At 36.5% G+C, this 14,776-nt stretch overlaps 1 protein-coding gene across 1 annotated transcript in view; it reads left to right on the top strand.

Moving 5' to 3' along the window:
- Positions 1-14,776, top strand: part of LOC114150047 (leucine-rich repeat transmembrane neuronal protein 4) — a 117,026-nt gene that overhangs the window by 9,177 nt on the left and 93,073 nt on the right. Inside the window, exon 2 of the mRNA XM_028026227.1 lies at positions 4,128-5,689. Coding sequence (XP_027882028.1) covers positions 4,128-5,689 — 1,562 coding nt within the window. The remainder of the gene's footprint in view (positions 1-4,127; positions 5,690-14,776) is intronic.

The following is a 14,776-nucleotide window of genomic DNA, read 5'->3' on the forward strand; positions in this document are numbered from 1 at the left end:
TTGGCAGTGAACTAAATGGCTATGTTAGACACCATATGCTGTATGATGCCTCTCAGCCACACTATGTCAGGCACTTACATCTGACAAATCCCCAGAAGATTATTGAGATTCCACAAAATCGAAGTTATGCCTTTGACTGGAATAGAGGTATTCCCAAAGTCTGGAGATTTCCATGTTTCAAAGTTTGTACATACTAAAAATATGGCACGTTCAGTTTGGACTCATGGTAGTACCTGTCACCATATTTTAATCTAATTAGAAGATAGATCACTTCTATCTTCATGTATTAATCTTCTCTCAGTCTGATCATGGCAATACATTTCATACTTGATATTGCCTTGAGAAGCAGACTGAGGTGAGCATTCTCTCATGCTATCTATTCCAGGGGAAATCAATGTATCTTAATGACAGATCATTAGTTGCTGGGCAAAAGGGAGAGATGAATGGGGGAATTTTAAGTGGAAACCACTGATTCCAAGCTAATAAATAAACAGGTTTGTTGAAGGAAGTTACATACCCCTTTTTGTTATCGCTATACCACAAATCATTATTTTGATGTTTTACCTAAACTTCAAACCCTGTTGAACTATTTTCACATTTTGTTACCTTAATACCCACTCACCTCAATGGATTTTATTGGCATTTTACATGATAGACATATATAAATTTAATAAACCAACACAAAACACAAAGACAAAGTTTGCTGTGCATTTCTATTCAATCAACTTATACTTAAATCCCTACTTATTTCCATACTATCCTCCAATATTCATCAAATTAATTTACTTCACATGTGTGCAAACCACAGCTATATGTTTTCTTTTAAACAATGTGATGGAAACTGTGTATCATCCTCACAACATTATGGTGCTTCTGCTTTTCCCCATGATCTTATCATTTTTGCCGTGTCTGGTGTGTTCTTCATTCTGCAGGATGCTGTTTGTTTGCTAATGTTCTTTAGCAAACGTCTGAGGCCTTCACAGAACAAAAAACAAAATAATTGAAAAAAAGCATTTGTCTTAATTACATTTTAAATGTGCTACTTTGTTTTTGTCCAAAACATAAAATCCTACTAAATCCACTAAAGTTAGTCATTCTAAGGTAATTAAATGTAAAAGAAAATATATGTATGCCAGCTACTATGTCTTGTTTCTATGGGATTATGCCTTCCCTTTCTCCAAGCTCCAACCCTTATGAAAACTAAAATGTACATTCCAGTTTAATGCTCTTTCTAATTCCAAGTCTGCTGGATTTATCTTTCAAGTCCTAAATATTTAATTAATCTTAGAACTAATCCTACAACTAAACTTAAAAATGATGAACACCCTCGGTCCATATTTTCTGGTTTCTTCATCAGTTTCTCTGTCGCTGCAGTAGTGTAATAAATGTAATTCACACACTTGAATTTCAGGCTCCAAATTTGTCATGGCCAGCTCTTCCAGTGTATCTTCACAAGCGGCTCGTGTTCATTATTCCTACAGTTTTGTTAAATTGCAGAATTTCTAAGAAAAGTGCACTTGATGGTACTTTATCACACCATGAATCCTAAAGCCTTCCTTGGGATCTGCAGGTGCAGCAACCAGGGTGTAAAATGTAGCTGTTTTTAATAAAGGAACACCTGTACACCAGCTTACCTGAACAACCATTAATGCAGACATGTGGGATCAGTACTCAACACAGAATCAAAAAAAAGACAGGGACTTTTGTTAAAGTACATGTTGAATACACAAATCTGAGATATGTTGTATTATTATACTAAATTCTGTTTTGAGTATGTTTATGTTTACTAACTATTCATGTGAAAAAGTTAAGATTTTTCTGAGTAGTTTTATATGCTTTATTGAACTAAAATCAGGAGTATAAAATGTGTGTTTTTGAAAAGGTTTTCTGAACTTCTTTTCATGTGAACACCTTTCACCAAATTCCATGGCATCCACTGTTTTGTCTCCTCTGTAGTAAATATAGCCCGACAATCAATGCAGCATAACGTTTCCAGAGTCATATCTTCATCCATATTTGGAGTTACTCTTTCCAAAAGCAATCACAGTGCCAATTGCAGAAGCAGATCAGTCATGGAGAGTGAAATTTTACTCAGCACAGAAAAAAATCAGCATGAAAGGAGTGATAGTTGTGTCTACAGTCCTGGAGGCGTTTCAATTTAGACTCCAGTCATTTCATGTTTAACCAAACCAAAGCAGAACAGATTCAGTCTGAATCATTACTTTTTGCTTTTCACTGGTCCAAAAACATCACTATATCCCCAGAGGAATGGAATTTCACAACACCTCTCTGCAGAATCAAACAACTACCTGAAAGCCAGTTTTGTGGATTAGTGTGGGCATGAAGTTCAGCAAGCGAGTGTGTGTTGTCTTGTGTTTTGCATTCTCAAGACTCCTAAGAAGAAAGTCTGTGAGGTTAGGCTCTGGCATTTTGATGAAGCCAAGTTGAAATATCTTATTTCAGGCATGTGATAAATGAGGAGTTTAGGTACAGCTATTTGGATTGTATTTCAAGATATTTCTATATCTTGGTCTTAAAAAGTCAACTGAGTAAAAGTCTTAAATTCATTTTAAGGACATTGAAAAGTTTTAAATATTAAACATTTTAATAGATTTTAAATTTCATTTAGCTGTACAATTGTACCATTGTTCATTCATTGCTTCTTTCATAATTTTTGTGTAAATTCTGGCTTTATTTCTGAGACAAAAATACAGGTCTTATAATGCAGGGTAGCAAGCAACCTTTTCTGAAATATTTCATTTAAAAATTCTGCTCCTGAAGCTACCTTGTTTTAGTAGGTAGTTTCAGTAGGTGGTAATTAAAATCACCACATCCTTTATCCTGGTAAGCTGTTTACAAGAATGGCAATGAAGATTACTATACACTGCAACATGGTATTGAAGGTTTCAACTATTTTTAAATTAAAAAGCTGCATTTAGGTTTCAATTATTTAACAATGCTGTTTCAATTCATATTTCCTTTTCAAACTGAGTCAAATAATGGTCCTGGATTTGACAATATTTCTTGTCAATTTATATTCTATTTTATATCTTTTACAAGCTTTCCAGAGCCTGCTCATGAGAACCAACCCTAGAGCATGCTTACTGGTTGTAGACATGTTGTTTGTGGTGATGTGCAGTAGTTGGTTTAGTCTGATGAAAAATAAGTTTACATTTAGATTCAGACCATAAAACCTTTCAGTTTATATTTAAATATGGTTAGACAATTATTGTGTTTTTATCTTGTCATTCCACCTTACATCTTCAGTGGTTGTAGGTCTCTTTGGTGACTTGCAGTGGCAGTCTTCCTCTTGTCTGGCCACTTAGTTTGGGAGAGCAAGTCTCATTTAAAGTCTTTTTTTTTCAACATGTTCCCTATCTGTGCTGCTTGCATCAACTAGCCAATTTATTGAATTTAATAAAATGTAAATGTTGCTATTTTTGCTTTAATGTCTTATGATGATGTGGGTTTTAGCCCTGTTGTTCTCTACAGGCTCCCTTGGTATTTCCACCTCACTTTAATGCTAAGCGCATCTGGTACATTGTATGTATTCTGGATCTTTACACATTCTCTACTCTGGTAATATTTATAGGACTGTCTATGGGGCATATTAACTCTGCCTGCACATGGACTCACATTTAGCTGGTTTTGCTTTTGAGCTGAAAGAATGGGCTTCCTGCTATTCAGGGACTTGTTATGCCATAAAAAATTTTCTTCTTCCTCCTATTTTGGGTTGAATTTATTCCCCAGTTATTAGTGATTTAGTACACTTCCAAAAATCACCTTTTTTGTTGGTATTACATTTTAGCCTTTGTATGCTTTTCTGAAAAACTTAAACAGTCCAAATTTGTAGGAAAAGATTCTTGGATTGAATTCAAATGTTTTAGCCAAGATGATCAAGACAACTTATCTCATCTCAGTGTTCGTAAGAGTCTCTTTTGTTTTATTGTCTTTGTCTTTTGGAAACAAATGAGGTCACAGGGACAAGTGCTTGCAGTGAAGTTTAAGCATTTGAATGAAAAAGTATTTATTCGGTAAAATAAATATATTTTAATCACATTATTGGAAAGTAAACATTATCTTATTTTCTAACCTTCCTTTTCTTTCCTTTATTCTTTTATTTTTAGGCTCTGCTTTGCAGCGTCGCTGGCTATTGTTCCAACTCCTGATGCAGGTGTGGCTAGCGGCAAATCCATCTCTAAGTGATCGCCACTGCCCTAAGAGTTGTCGCTGTGATGGAAAAATTGTCTACTGTGAGTCAAGCGCCTTTCGTGATGTCCCCAAGAACCTTTCAGGAGGCTGTGAGGGCCTGTCGCTGCGGTACAACAGCCTCTCCAGTCTTCGCGCAGGACAGTTTGTTGGCCTCAACCACCTTATTTGGCTCTACTTGGACCATAATTACATTGCCTCTGTGGATGCAATGGCATTCCAGGGGGTCCGCAGGCTTAAAGAACTGATTCTAAGTTCGAACAAGATCACATCGCTCCATAATACAACATTTCATCCTGTCCCTAACTTGCGGAATTTGGACTTGTCATACAATAAACTGCAAGCCTTGCAACTTGGGCAATTCCAAGGGTTACGCAAACTTCTTAGTCTTCACATACGATCTAATTCACTAAAAACTCTCCCAATGCGTCTTTTTCAAGATTGCAGAAATCTTGAATTCCTTGATCTTGGTTACAATCGCCTCCGGAGTATCACTCGAAATGCACTTTCTGGACTTGTCAAACTCACTGAGTTGCATTTGGAGCACAATCAGTTCTCCAAGATCAATTTTTCCCATTTTCCTCGACTTTACAATCTACGAGCTCTTTACCTGCAGTGGAATCGCATTCGATCAATGAGCCAGGGCCTGACTTGGACCTGGGCCTCTGTCCAAAAACTGGATCTGTCAGGGAATGAACTGGCAGAAGTGGATCCTGTAGTTTACCAATGCTTACCAAACCTGCAGACTCTCAACCTAGACTCTAATAAGCTGACAAATGTTTCTCAGGAGGTTGTTGATGCTTGGATCTCACTGACCATGATTAGTTTAGCAGGAAATGTTTGGGACTGTAGCCCTGCCATCTGTCCTCTTGTGGCTTGGCTGAGAAATTTTAGAGGGGCAAAAGAGACCACAATGATTTGTGCCTCTCCCAAGAAAGCTCAAGGAGAGAAAGTGATGGATGCGATTGAAGCATTTGGGGTTTGCCAATCCCAGCAAGGGCCAGTACTCACAGTGAACATTACTCCAAACCTATCCAGGGTCCCTGTACAAACAGAATATAACCCATCTGTTCTGGCTTTGACAACTAGCTCGGGAAAGAGATCTGAGGGATCTCTTTGGGGTCCTACTTCATTGGCAGTTACCCCACCTGTTGCACTTCCTCCAGAGCAAGACTTAGAACCTGTCTCCTTCCATAAGATTGTGGCTGGAAGTGTTGCCCTGTTTCTGTCCGTTGCAATGATCCTCTTGGTAATTTATGTGTCCTGGAAGCGCTACCCTAATAGCGTGAAACAGCTCCAGGAGCACTCTGCCGCGGCTCGCAAGCGTCGCAAGAAACCCCGAGAGACGGAGCGCACCCTTAGCTCCCCTCTGCAGGAGTACTATGTGGACTACAAGCCCAACAATTCTGAGGCCATGGATGTGCTCGTCAATGGAACTGGACCGTGCACCTACACCATCTCAGGCTCCCGAGAATGCGAGGTATCACACACTACTAACACTACGCTCAAATTAATTGAATAAAATGATGGCACAAGCAATTCTTTTGCTTGTAACACAATACTTCATGTTTTAAGATGGGTGTTTCACCTAAACCCAATCTCTTCTCACATGCATTGTTTGCTATGTCACAGAACAGCATATAAAAACAGACAAAATGAAAGTTATTGTCACAGTACATGTTCTGTGGTTTGTGCTATTTGACTTTGTTTTTTTTTTATTATTTATTTTTAGCTTATTTATGTCCTTGTTTGGATTTCACAAGCTTTTTCTTTGTGTTGTTTTTTTGGTATTTTTATAGAACCATTTTTTGTCACCATTAAAACTTAAAGACGGCACCTACACGCTGGATGTGAATGACAGTAGTACTCTTTTTCCCACTAAATGGAGCTTCCTCAGAGCAAATGACTTCACACTTTTTCTTGACACAGCTATGACTCAAGATAGTTGTTGAAAAGCTTTGCAGTCCCCCAACAGCGTTGCCTTTCAGCTTTCCTTTCTTCCCTTTTATACTATTGCTGTAGTTACTTGCTTGTTTGCTCACTTGCCTAATTGATTAGTCAAGCATAAACTGAAATGAATACTTTCACTGGCCGTTGACACTTAAATTCACATTCATGGAGGTAGGGAAAAAAAGTATTTGTTGCACACAGACAGAAACAGTCTTTGATAGTCCTTAAAGGAGTGTGAATCCTTTGAAATGTTTTATACACAGCTAAGTGATTTTCTTCAAAAAAAGTATTTACACACCACATCAATGCTGGAATAACACATTTCTCTTCTTGCTTTCACTTACTCTCCTCTTGTGTACTTGACCCGCAGTATAAGGATAAGGTAAACCTCTTATTCCAAGAAATACTTACCTCTGATTTTCCAGGTTACATTTGACATTTATTCATAATTTCACTGATCACATTAGAATTGTGATTATTGTGCCATTAGCTCATTTACCACCTATGTTGTGGGGTTGGGCTGCACAGTGGCGCAGTTGGTAGCACTGTTGCCTTGCAGCAAGAAGGTCCTGTGTTTGATTCCCAGGCCGGGCTCTTTCTGCTTGGTTTGCATGTTCTCCCTGTGCATGTGCGGGTTCTCTCCGGGTACTCCGGCTTCCTCCCACAGTCCAAAACTGTCAGGTTAATTGGTCTCTCTAAATTCTCCCGAGGTGTGAGAATTTGCCATGTACAAAGTGAAGAAATGTAGTTTCATTTCTCATCTATATGGTGTGTAGTAACCATGCGGTAATTGTGATTATCCACGGATGTCCAGGGGTATCCGGTAAAGGCAGTAAATGCGGCGTCTGCCAGCTGTTGTGATTTAGCTGCCTCATTGATGTTTTACAGCTTATGTATTCTTTTTACAATAGTTTTTGTTGAAGTTTCTACAGCTGCACTCTGTCAGCGTTGTCTGACAAGTGTGGCTTGATGTTGTAAAATCGCCCTGAATTAGCATCTTTGCTAGTGTCAGCGAAAATGTGCTTTGCTCGAAGATGGTCTTTTAAACACTCTGCGTTTTGGTGAAAACAGAATTTATTGTTGCAATATGTGCATACCACCTTGATTTTATCCACAGCTCTTTAAGGGAGTTTTATCAAGCTACATTTGGTGCTGAGCACACCAGTTTGACTCAACTTGCTCATCTTTTCACTCGCATTTGCGACTTTGCGTTGTTGACCAAAACTGTGTGATTCATTGTTGTGAATCAGGTTGCCCTCTACAGGAGAGAGGACATAATAGGTTATGCAATTAATTTGCATTATATAATATTATCACATTAAACTTTTTAGATCAGTCACATGCATGTGTAAATGTTTTCAAGCTTAGCATAAATTTAGGCTTTACTTTGCTGTTCTAGTTAGTTGCTCACCTGCTTTCTAAAATTAGCACTTTGCTTTGAAAAGTTGTGAAATGTAATGACTGCTTTGATTCCTTTTTAACTGAATCTCTACAACTCTTCACTACATGTACAGCTGTCTAAGCAATGTAGAGTCAGTCACACACAGATAAGCAGCTTCAGTCTGTCTTTTAACTGTGAACATCATTGTGAAGTAAAACACGCTTCGATTGTTAGAGAAAAAAAATAATTGATCAAAAAAGTTGTGTGGGCAGCCTGTGCTATAACTTTGCAAGCCGTGGACAGAAAAATGCTTTAGTTTAGAGTTTTGGAGGTTAGGGTCTCTGACATTAATCATTTAAAATTGTCATCATCAAATCTCTTGACAAACCTAATTATTAATATATGAAATATTTTGTAGGTGGAGGCATATATGCACTAATAAAAATCGTTTGACTGCAGTTCATGGCATACAGGACTATGTCACTTTCCAATTAAATTGTTTAGTTTACAATAGACTTTATTTCATAGTCTTAGATAGTAGGTAAATCACGATGGGCACATATAACTATTGAAATTATTAGTTCAAGGTCATTGTATGAATTGTAATGATCTTCACTTGAAGAATCAGACAGTTTCTTATCATTGGCATTTGGATGAATCAAGGCCTTTTCTCAGTTGATTATGGTACAACCACTTCACAACATTTTTTTCATCGAATGTGACAGACCACCATAAAGTAGCATGTAGTTGTAAAGTGAAATTCTTCACTAATAAAATTCTGAAAGGTTTGGCCAGAAGAATGGGTTCAGTCTCCTTTTATCCTCAATACCTCTAAAGAAAATTCTGTGCAACCAGTTGTCATATATAGCATTAATTGAATAAAATGTAATCTCAAGGCACTTTTTAAAAATCACCAATTTATATACAGAGATATATAGTCAATTCAATCAAAATATACAGAAAGATTCAAAACTAATAACCTCTGAATTTGCCTCTACTTTTGGAAGGTATTTAAAATACAAACGTTATTTCCTTATGAACACCTACTTTGCATCATCCCCAAAAGTTCACTCTTTTGTTCTTCTATTTTTGCATACAAATACTTGGCTGTGCACCATGTGGATGTTGTCTACTGTGGTTTGGGTCGCCTTTTAATCAGCTCTTATCGAATCCCAAGGATAGAGATGGGCAACTCTGGTCTTAAAGGCTGTTGTTCAGCTTGTCTTAAATGTCGTCCTGCTCCAAACAACTGTTTCACATCACTTCACACTATCACTTTGTTCTACAGGGACCTAATAATTTATCTCAGATAGAACAGACAAAAATAGAAAACATGCAGCAGAATTGCTAACTCCTGAAGTAACGTTTCCAATCTTAAGGGAGTTATTAATTCCAGGATTTACATTTAGGTCTTATGTTGTGCAAAATATAGTATTAAACTACAGTAAGTGAAATCAGCTCACAATAAACATCTTAACTCATCTCAGCCTTCCTTTTTATTGTATAGTCTTTTGCAGATACTCTTGAAAATACACCTTGTCTTTCCTTATCTGTCCTTCCCTCTCACCTTACAAAATGGTGGAATGGTAAGACAGGAGCTATCCATCAGGAGTCCACGAAGTCCTGAGTTCATCTCAGAATGTGCTCTGATCTTGTTTCTACATTTTGTTGCCTTAGCGTAGACATAAATCACTGGACAGAACATGGCAGCGCTTGCAGCACTCTGCCCACCTCGCAGCATTGCTTCCGCTTTTCGCCGTTAGGTACGTAGCAGCTTATGTTCATTCATCCTTGAGCAGGAGTTTCGTATTCCTCCTCTGTCACTTTTACCATTCTATTCAATCTGGATTTTTGTGCCAGAGTATATAGCAACCTCTTCATATTATTGTCCTTGCTCTCTCAGGTCCACTTGCCTCGATGTTTGGCAACCTTTTTAGTGAAATATCAGAAGATAGTGGAATCCTCATTTCCTTGTGTCACTTCAATCAGAGCAGACTTTCCCCCCCCCGTCATTTCATTTTGATTTTCCTTTTATCTTTTCCACTGTAGCTGCACTCCTGAGGTGCACAGTGGACTTCACCTGATTTCATGTTTGATGTCACCTCTTTTATGTGTCAGAACATCATTTTATGCCTCCTGGCACTTTTTTTCCCAATGCATTTTGTAATCTCGCAACTCTACATAATAACATATGCACTCTTCTCTCTCTTCATTTTCCTGCCTTTTCATTTTGTTAAATATTGATGGGTCTAGGAAAATGGTCATCATCTGATTTCCCCAAGTTGATTTGTGGCTCTTTACGGTTTAAATGCAGGAGATACAAGAAGGAATTTGTTGTTTGGATTTTTTCCTTCTTTTTAAAGCCTCTCATAGGTGCTTGACTTAGGCTCTTTATACTCCATTCTCTAGCTTGTGACTCAGGCTCCTTACTAGGTTTCGTCTTTAAAAAAAAGAGAAGCAGATAGCCATGAAAATGATCAAATACAAACATTTGTCTCTTAAATGTATATCTAAATACATAGATTTTTTATAGATTTTTCCAATAATTACATTAAATAATAATAAATAACATTTTATTTTTTTTGCTGAAAGTTTTGTACTTAGAAGAAACATGATGCATGTTAAAAACAGGCTGAGAAATCCTAGTTGGTGTTGAGTCTAAATCTTTGATGAGCCCACATTGTCTGCTTGATTGAAGCATTCCCTTCAGTGCCAGCCCTGAAATTCCCTCTTTTTCTTTTTGTTATATTTATGTTTACCCTTTTGACTCCAACAACTTTCTCTGATACTCCTGCTGACAATTTTTAAAGCCCAGTGAACCACTAACTGCACCACAGAACAGATCAGCACATGACACCTGGCTTTTTAAAGTGTTGCAAAGAAGCATTTGAAGTACTTCTCATAGCTCATAGTGACATTTTAGAGGAGAAAACAGTGATGTTTTGATATTGAAGATTTCCCCACAATCATTCCAACACTATATTTCTTCTTCATATCTGTCTCTGAGCACTGCAGTCAGGAGAATAATATATAATCATTTGTGTTCTATCACAGCCGCTCCTTTCATAGAAAACTAATTAAAATCTTGACAAGTCTCTCGGTTAGGTGTTTGACAAGTTATCAAGAGGGATGAATGCTAATGTGTGTCCAAGTAAATGCCCTGTTTACATTTTTATTTTTGTAGAACACACATGTTCAGACCCTGAAAATGACCAATGAGAGAACATTGTTTTCATTTTGGAAAAGAGGAAATAATTTTGCAGTTTTATAAAGGAGATGTTTTAATTTGCAAAATTTCACTCGATTGGCACTTTAACAAAATATACGGTTTTACATTCATGAATATATAATGAATTATAAATCTTGAAATTGAAAATGCAACATTAGCATATCATTCCTAAACTGATATCTCCACAAAAATATTACTTATACGAATGAATTAAAAAAATACTTGATGACATCCCACTTCATTTCTCACCAGAGTTAAATAATCGATAAGCAAAATAATAAATTAAAAGAATAAATAGATAAATGAACATACTGTATAGACTACCTGGACTAGATAATTTTCCCAGGCACCATTTCTGATTAAATTTTCTTTTTGCCACAGAATTTTTATTTCAAAAGAGACAAAATAATTAACAATTAATAGAATGAATGAGTAAATTAGTTTAAAAAATGCATTAAACCATATGTTTTTCCAATGCTTACTTGTGACAATAGTATTTATGTTGTGCTGATTACACCCCACTAATTCCCAATTTCACCAAACTGAAAAAAAAAGATTTGCAAACTAAATAAACACACAACAAATAAATACACAAAGACAGATACCAGTAGCTGTACCAGTTGTTTTCCTTTAAACTATTTACACATTAGGACTAATCTCACAACAGTATTTGTTATGCTGATAACACCCTGCTTGTTTCAAATTTTAACAGAATAAAAGCAATCCGAGTAAGCAAACAAATTAAAGAAACAATACAACACATGTATTATGTAGATTATATGTTTTTCCAAAGATCTGGTTACACATTAACCGTGTTTGTTATCACAGTATTTCTGCCATGTTGCTGAAACCCTGCTAATTCTCTATTCAACACAACAAACAAGGGAAATTACCTAATACTGTATCTAACAATCAAATACCTTGAAAAAAACTCTCATCAACCAAACACAGACTCTGCCTGTGCTTAATGTTTTTCCTTTGCACTAATTACACATTAACTGTTCTTGTTACAGCAGCATTTTAGGTCAGACAGACGACACCATGCTATATCCATATCTCACCAGGATACAATGCCAATATTTCAGGGCTGTCAATCAACAAAAATATTTAATTGCAATTAATCCTAGAATTTTGTTCAAGAATAATTAATAGTAATGATTAGCTTTCCCCCTTCACACTTAAATATACCTGCTTTCTGTATTAATGGTATTGTAAATTTGCATTAGGAATTTTAACTTCTTTACTTATGCAATATTTAGTTATTCATTGATCAAGTAAGGTTGTAAGTAAAACCTCATACAACATTAGGCTTAACATTATTTATACCCCTGACAAATTTCTATTTATTTACAGTTATATACATACATCAAATTACAATGTATTGTGACAATTGTTTTTTTTTTATATGTTGCAATTATCTCTGCACCTTGAGGTCATAACGCTCCTTTGCTGTCACTCTAGTCTTAAAGTCTCCTTCCAGAGATTCTTTGTAGGATAAATCAGGATTCTTGCTGGTCTATCTTGCCATTACTTCCACTCAGAAGAAAAGCCCTGGTCAAATGAATGGATTACCTAAAAGTAATTATTTCAAATGTGCTAATAATTTTCAGCCTAACTATCTGTATCATGAATTCCCATAATTGCCTATGAAGAGTTTTCAAATGTGCATAGCAAAATTCACATAAGCTATGTTCTACTCATAAATCTCTGGAACTTTGCAAGAATGTATGAGAAATCTTAAAGAGTAATTTTGGAATTTTTGTTCTTCACACTATCTAATTTAAAGTTAACATTGCTTAGGTAATAACACCTGGTGAAAGAAAACAAAATAATAGTGTATAAATAAAAAAAAGCAAAACAAAAAAAACATTTAAATTTGCCATGGTGTCAACACAAACACTGGGACACTAGCCAACGATGAATTGCCTAATTATAATTCAGTGGAGAGGTTAAACTTCAACATGCTAGTGTCTTCAGTCTATAATAAACCAAGTGGGAGTCTTAAAACACGCACTGTGCCGGCTGTGGGAAAACATCTCTCTTATCCGCTAATCCTGTCTGTTTCACACTCCCGTTCCATGCTGCTGCTTTCTACACTGCTGTTTGATCCATGCTTAATGAGGGTGGAAGATCACTAATGCAGCAATTACATTACCTGGAAAAGAGGCAAGAGTAATTCCTTTTCCTCATAGCTTTCAGTAACTCAACCAAGTTGTATCGTTAGTGTTAAGCTTTGTAAGTTACACCTTCTTTGTTTTATGTTTGACCAACGATTCGCATTATAAAATTGCTGAATCTTTGGTATTGCTTTTTCATCTGTTTACATTTTCTATCTACTCATCTAGCAATCAGATCTCCTTTTCTGCTTCCAGTTTCAAAGCCCTTTTTCAACTGTGTTTCCATTTGTTTTACAGAGGTCCCTGTTCTGTTTTATTACCTCATATCTTCCTCTCTATCTGCTGATGAAGTGCTGCTCTCCTAAACCTTTCCATATGGATGAGGAAAGGAGTTTAACATATTGTAGTTGCGTCTAAGCGGATAAGCCAGGATCCTTTGAGAGTGAATAAAAGGTGAGGGATAATATGGCACTTAAGCCACACCTCGGCGAAGCCCGTGGTTGCAGTCTACTTATCCTAACAATCTGTTTAGATACACACAAAGCAGCAATTAAAATTTTCACGCTACCATATTTTGAGCACTGATGTGTTGGAATTGTTGAAGGTCAAAATGATCTCTTTTAGAGCAACTGAGCAATAAAAAAAATCAATAAAAATATCTTATTTTGGGGTCAGATTTGCTTTAACTTATGAACCAAGACTACATTTTAATGCAAGTTCTGTGAAGATTTTGGCTCTTTCAATAATTTATCATCACTTTTTAACTTTATAAATCACTTGAAACACGCTTGTAAACCGACTTTCACTTGTAGTGTCCAGAAAAGCCCTCTGCCCTGCTTGAGGCAATTCATTGTAATGCTCTTGGTAACATGACTGGCATGCATTGCACAAAGAAACACCATGCCAGGATCAGACACATTGCTCATTTAGATGAGTAGCGCTAAGGCTCCCTCTTGGAATAGGGCCCCCAGCTGGGGAGAAATATTCACACCTCCAAATGTTGCAGGCTGATTGCTGGGCCGCCAGAGGAAAATTTTCAAGCTGCAGTTCAAATGCAAAATGTTTTTTTTTTTTTTTTTATGTTGTCAAAAAGAAGCTCTGGCACCATATTTAGTGAAGCAGAAGACATAATAAGGGTGAGCAGCAGCTCATCAGGTTTTTAATGTAATCTGTTGCCATGATTCCTCCAATTTGTTGATTAAAAAATATTTTATCAATGAAAGGCTAAAACTGATGGTTGAGGTACAGAAACATCCATTATTTGTAAGGAAATTCCACAGATTGTGGAATACATAATACACAAAATTTCAATTTTGTTGTAAACTAGCCTTATTTGAGTAGTTATGAAGACCATAATCTATTGGTAGGATGTCTATTAGATGTGTGTATTTTAGGAAATTCAAGATTTTGTTTCACTGCAGCTACTTTTTAATAGTTCTGATTTACTGTGAAATGTTTCAGAACATCAAATTATTCTCCTTTTCAAAAGAAGACAGAAGTTACAATAGTTATTTGTGTATTGGAGCAAAAAGAGAAGCAGATTTGTGCAGCTAAATGCAAAAATGATGCTCTGTTTATAATCATGCCGGTATGATTCTTCTCAGGAAGATTAGACAGCGGTACTCCCACTTTCCCCTTAATTATGCTGCAAACCAGTAAGAAAGGCGAATATGAGTCATTGATTTTCCAGCATCTAAGCATACTGTTCTCATTTCAGCACATATGTGCAATCCTGCAGTGACATGAAAAAATTCTAATGATTACTGTAACAGGCACAGTGTTGTTTTATTTTTAAACCAGGGCAATTGCCACTGACAGAAACACTTATTCTAAACATCTGTGCATTTTTTTAATGTTAGTCGGTCATTAATGAGGTCTTTGGCAACTTTG

The sequence above is a fragment of the Xiphophorus couchianus genome, chromosome 8 (assembly GCF_001444195.1).
Source record: "Xiphophorus couchianus chromosome 8, X_couchianus-1.0, whole genome shotgun sequence".
Lineage (NCBI taxonomy): Eukaryota > Metazoa > Chordata > Actinopteri > Cyprinodontiformes > Poeciliidae > Xiphophorus > Xiphophorus couchianus.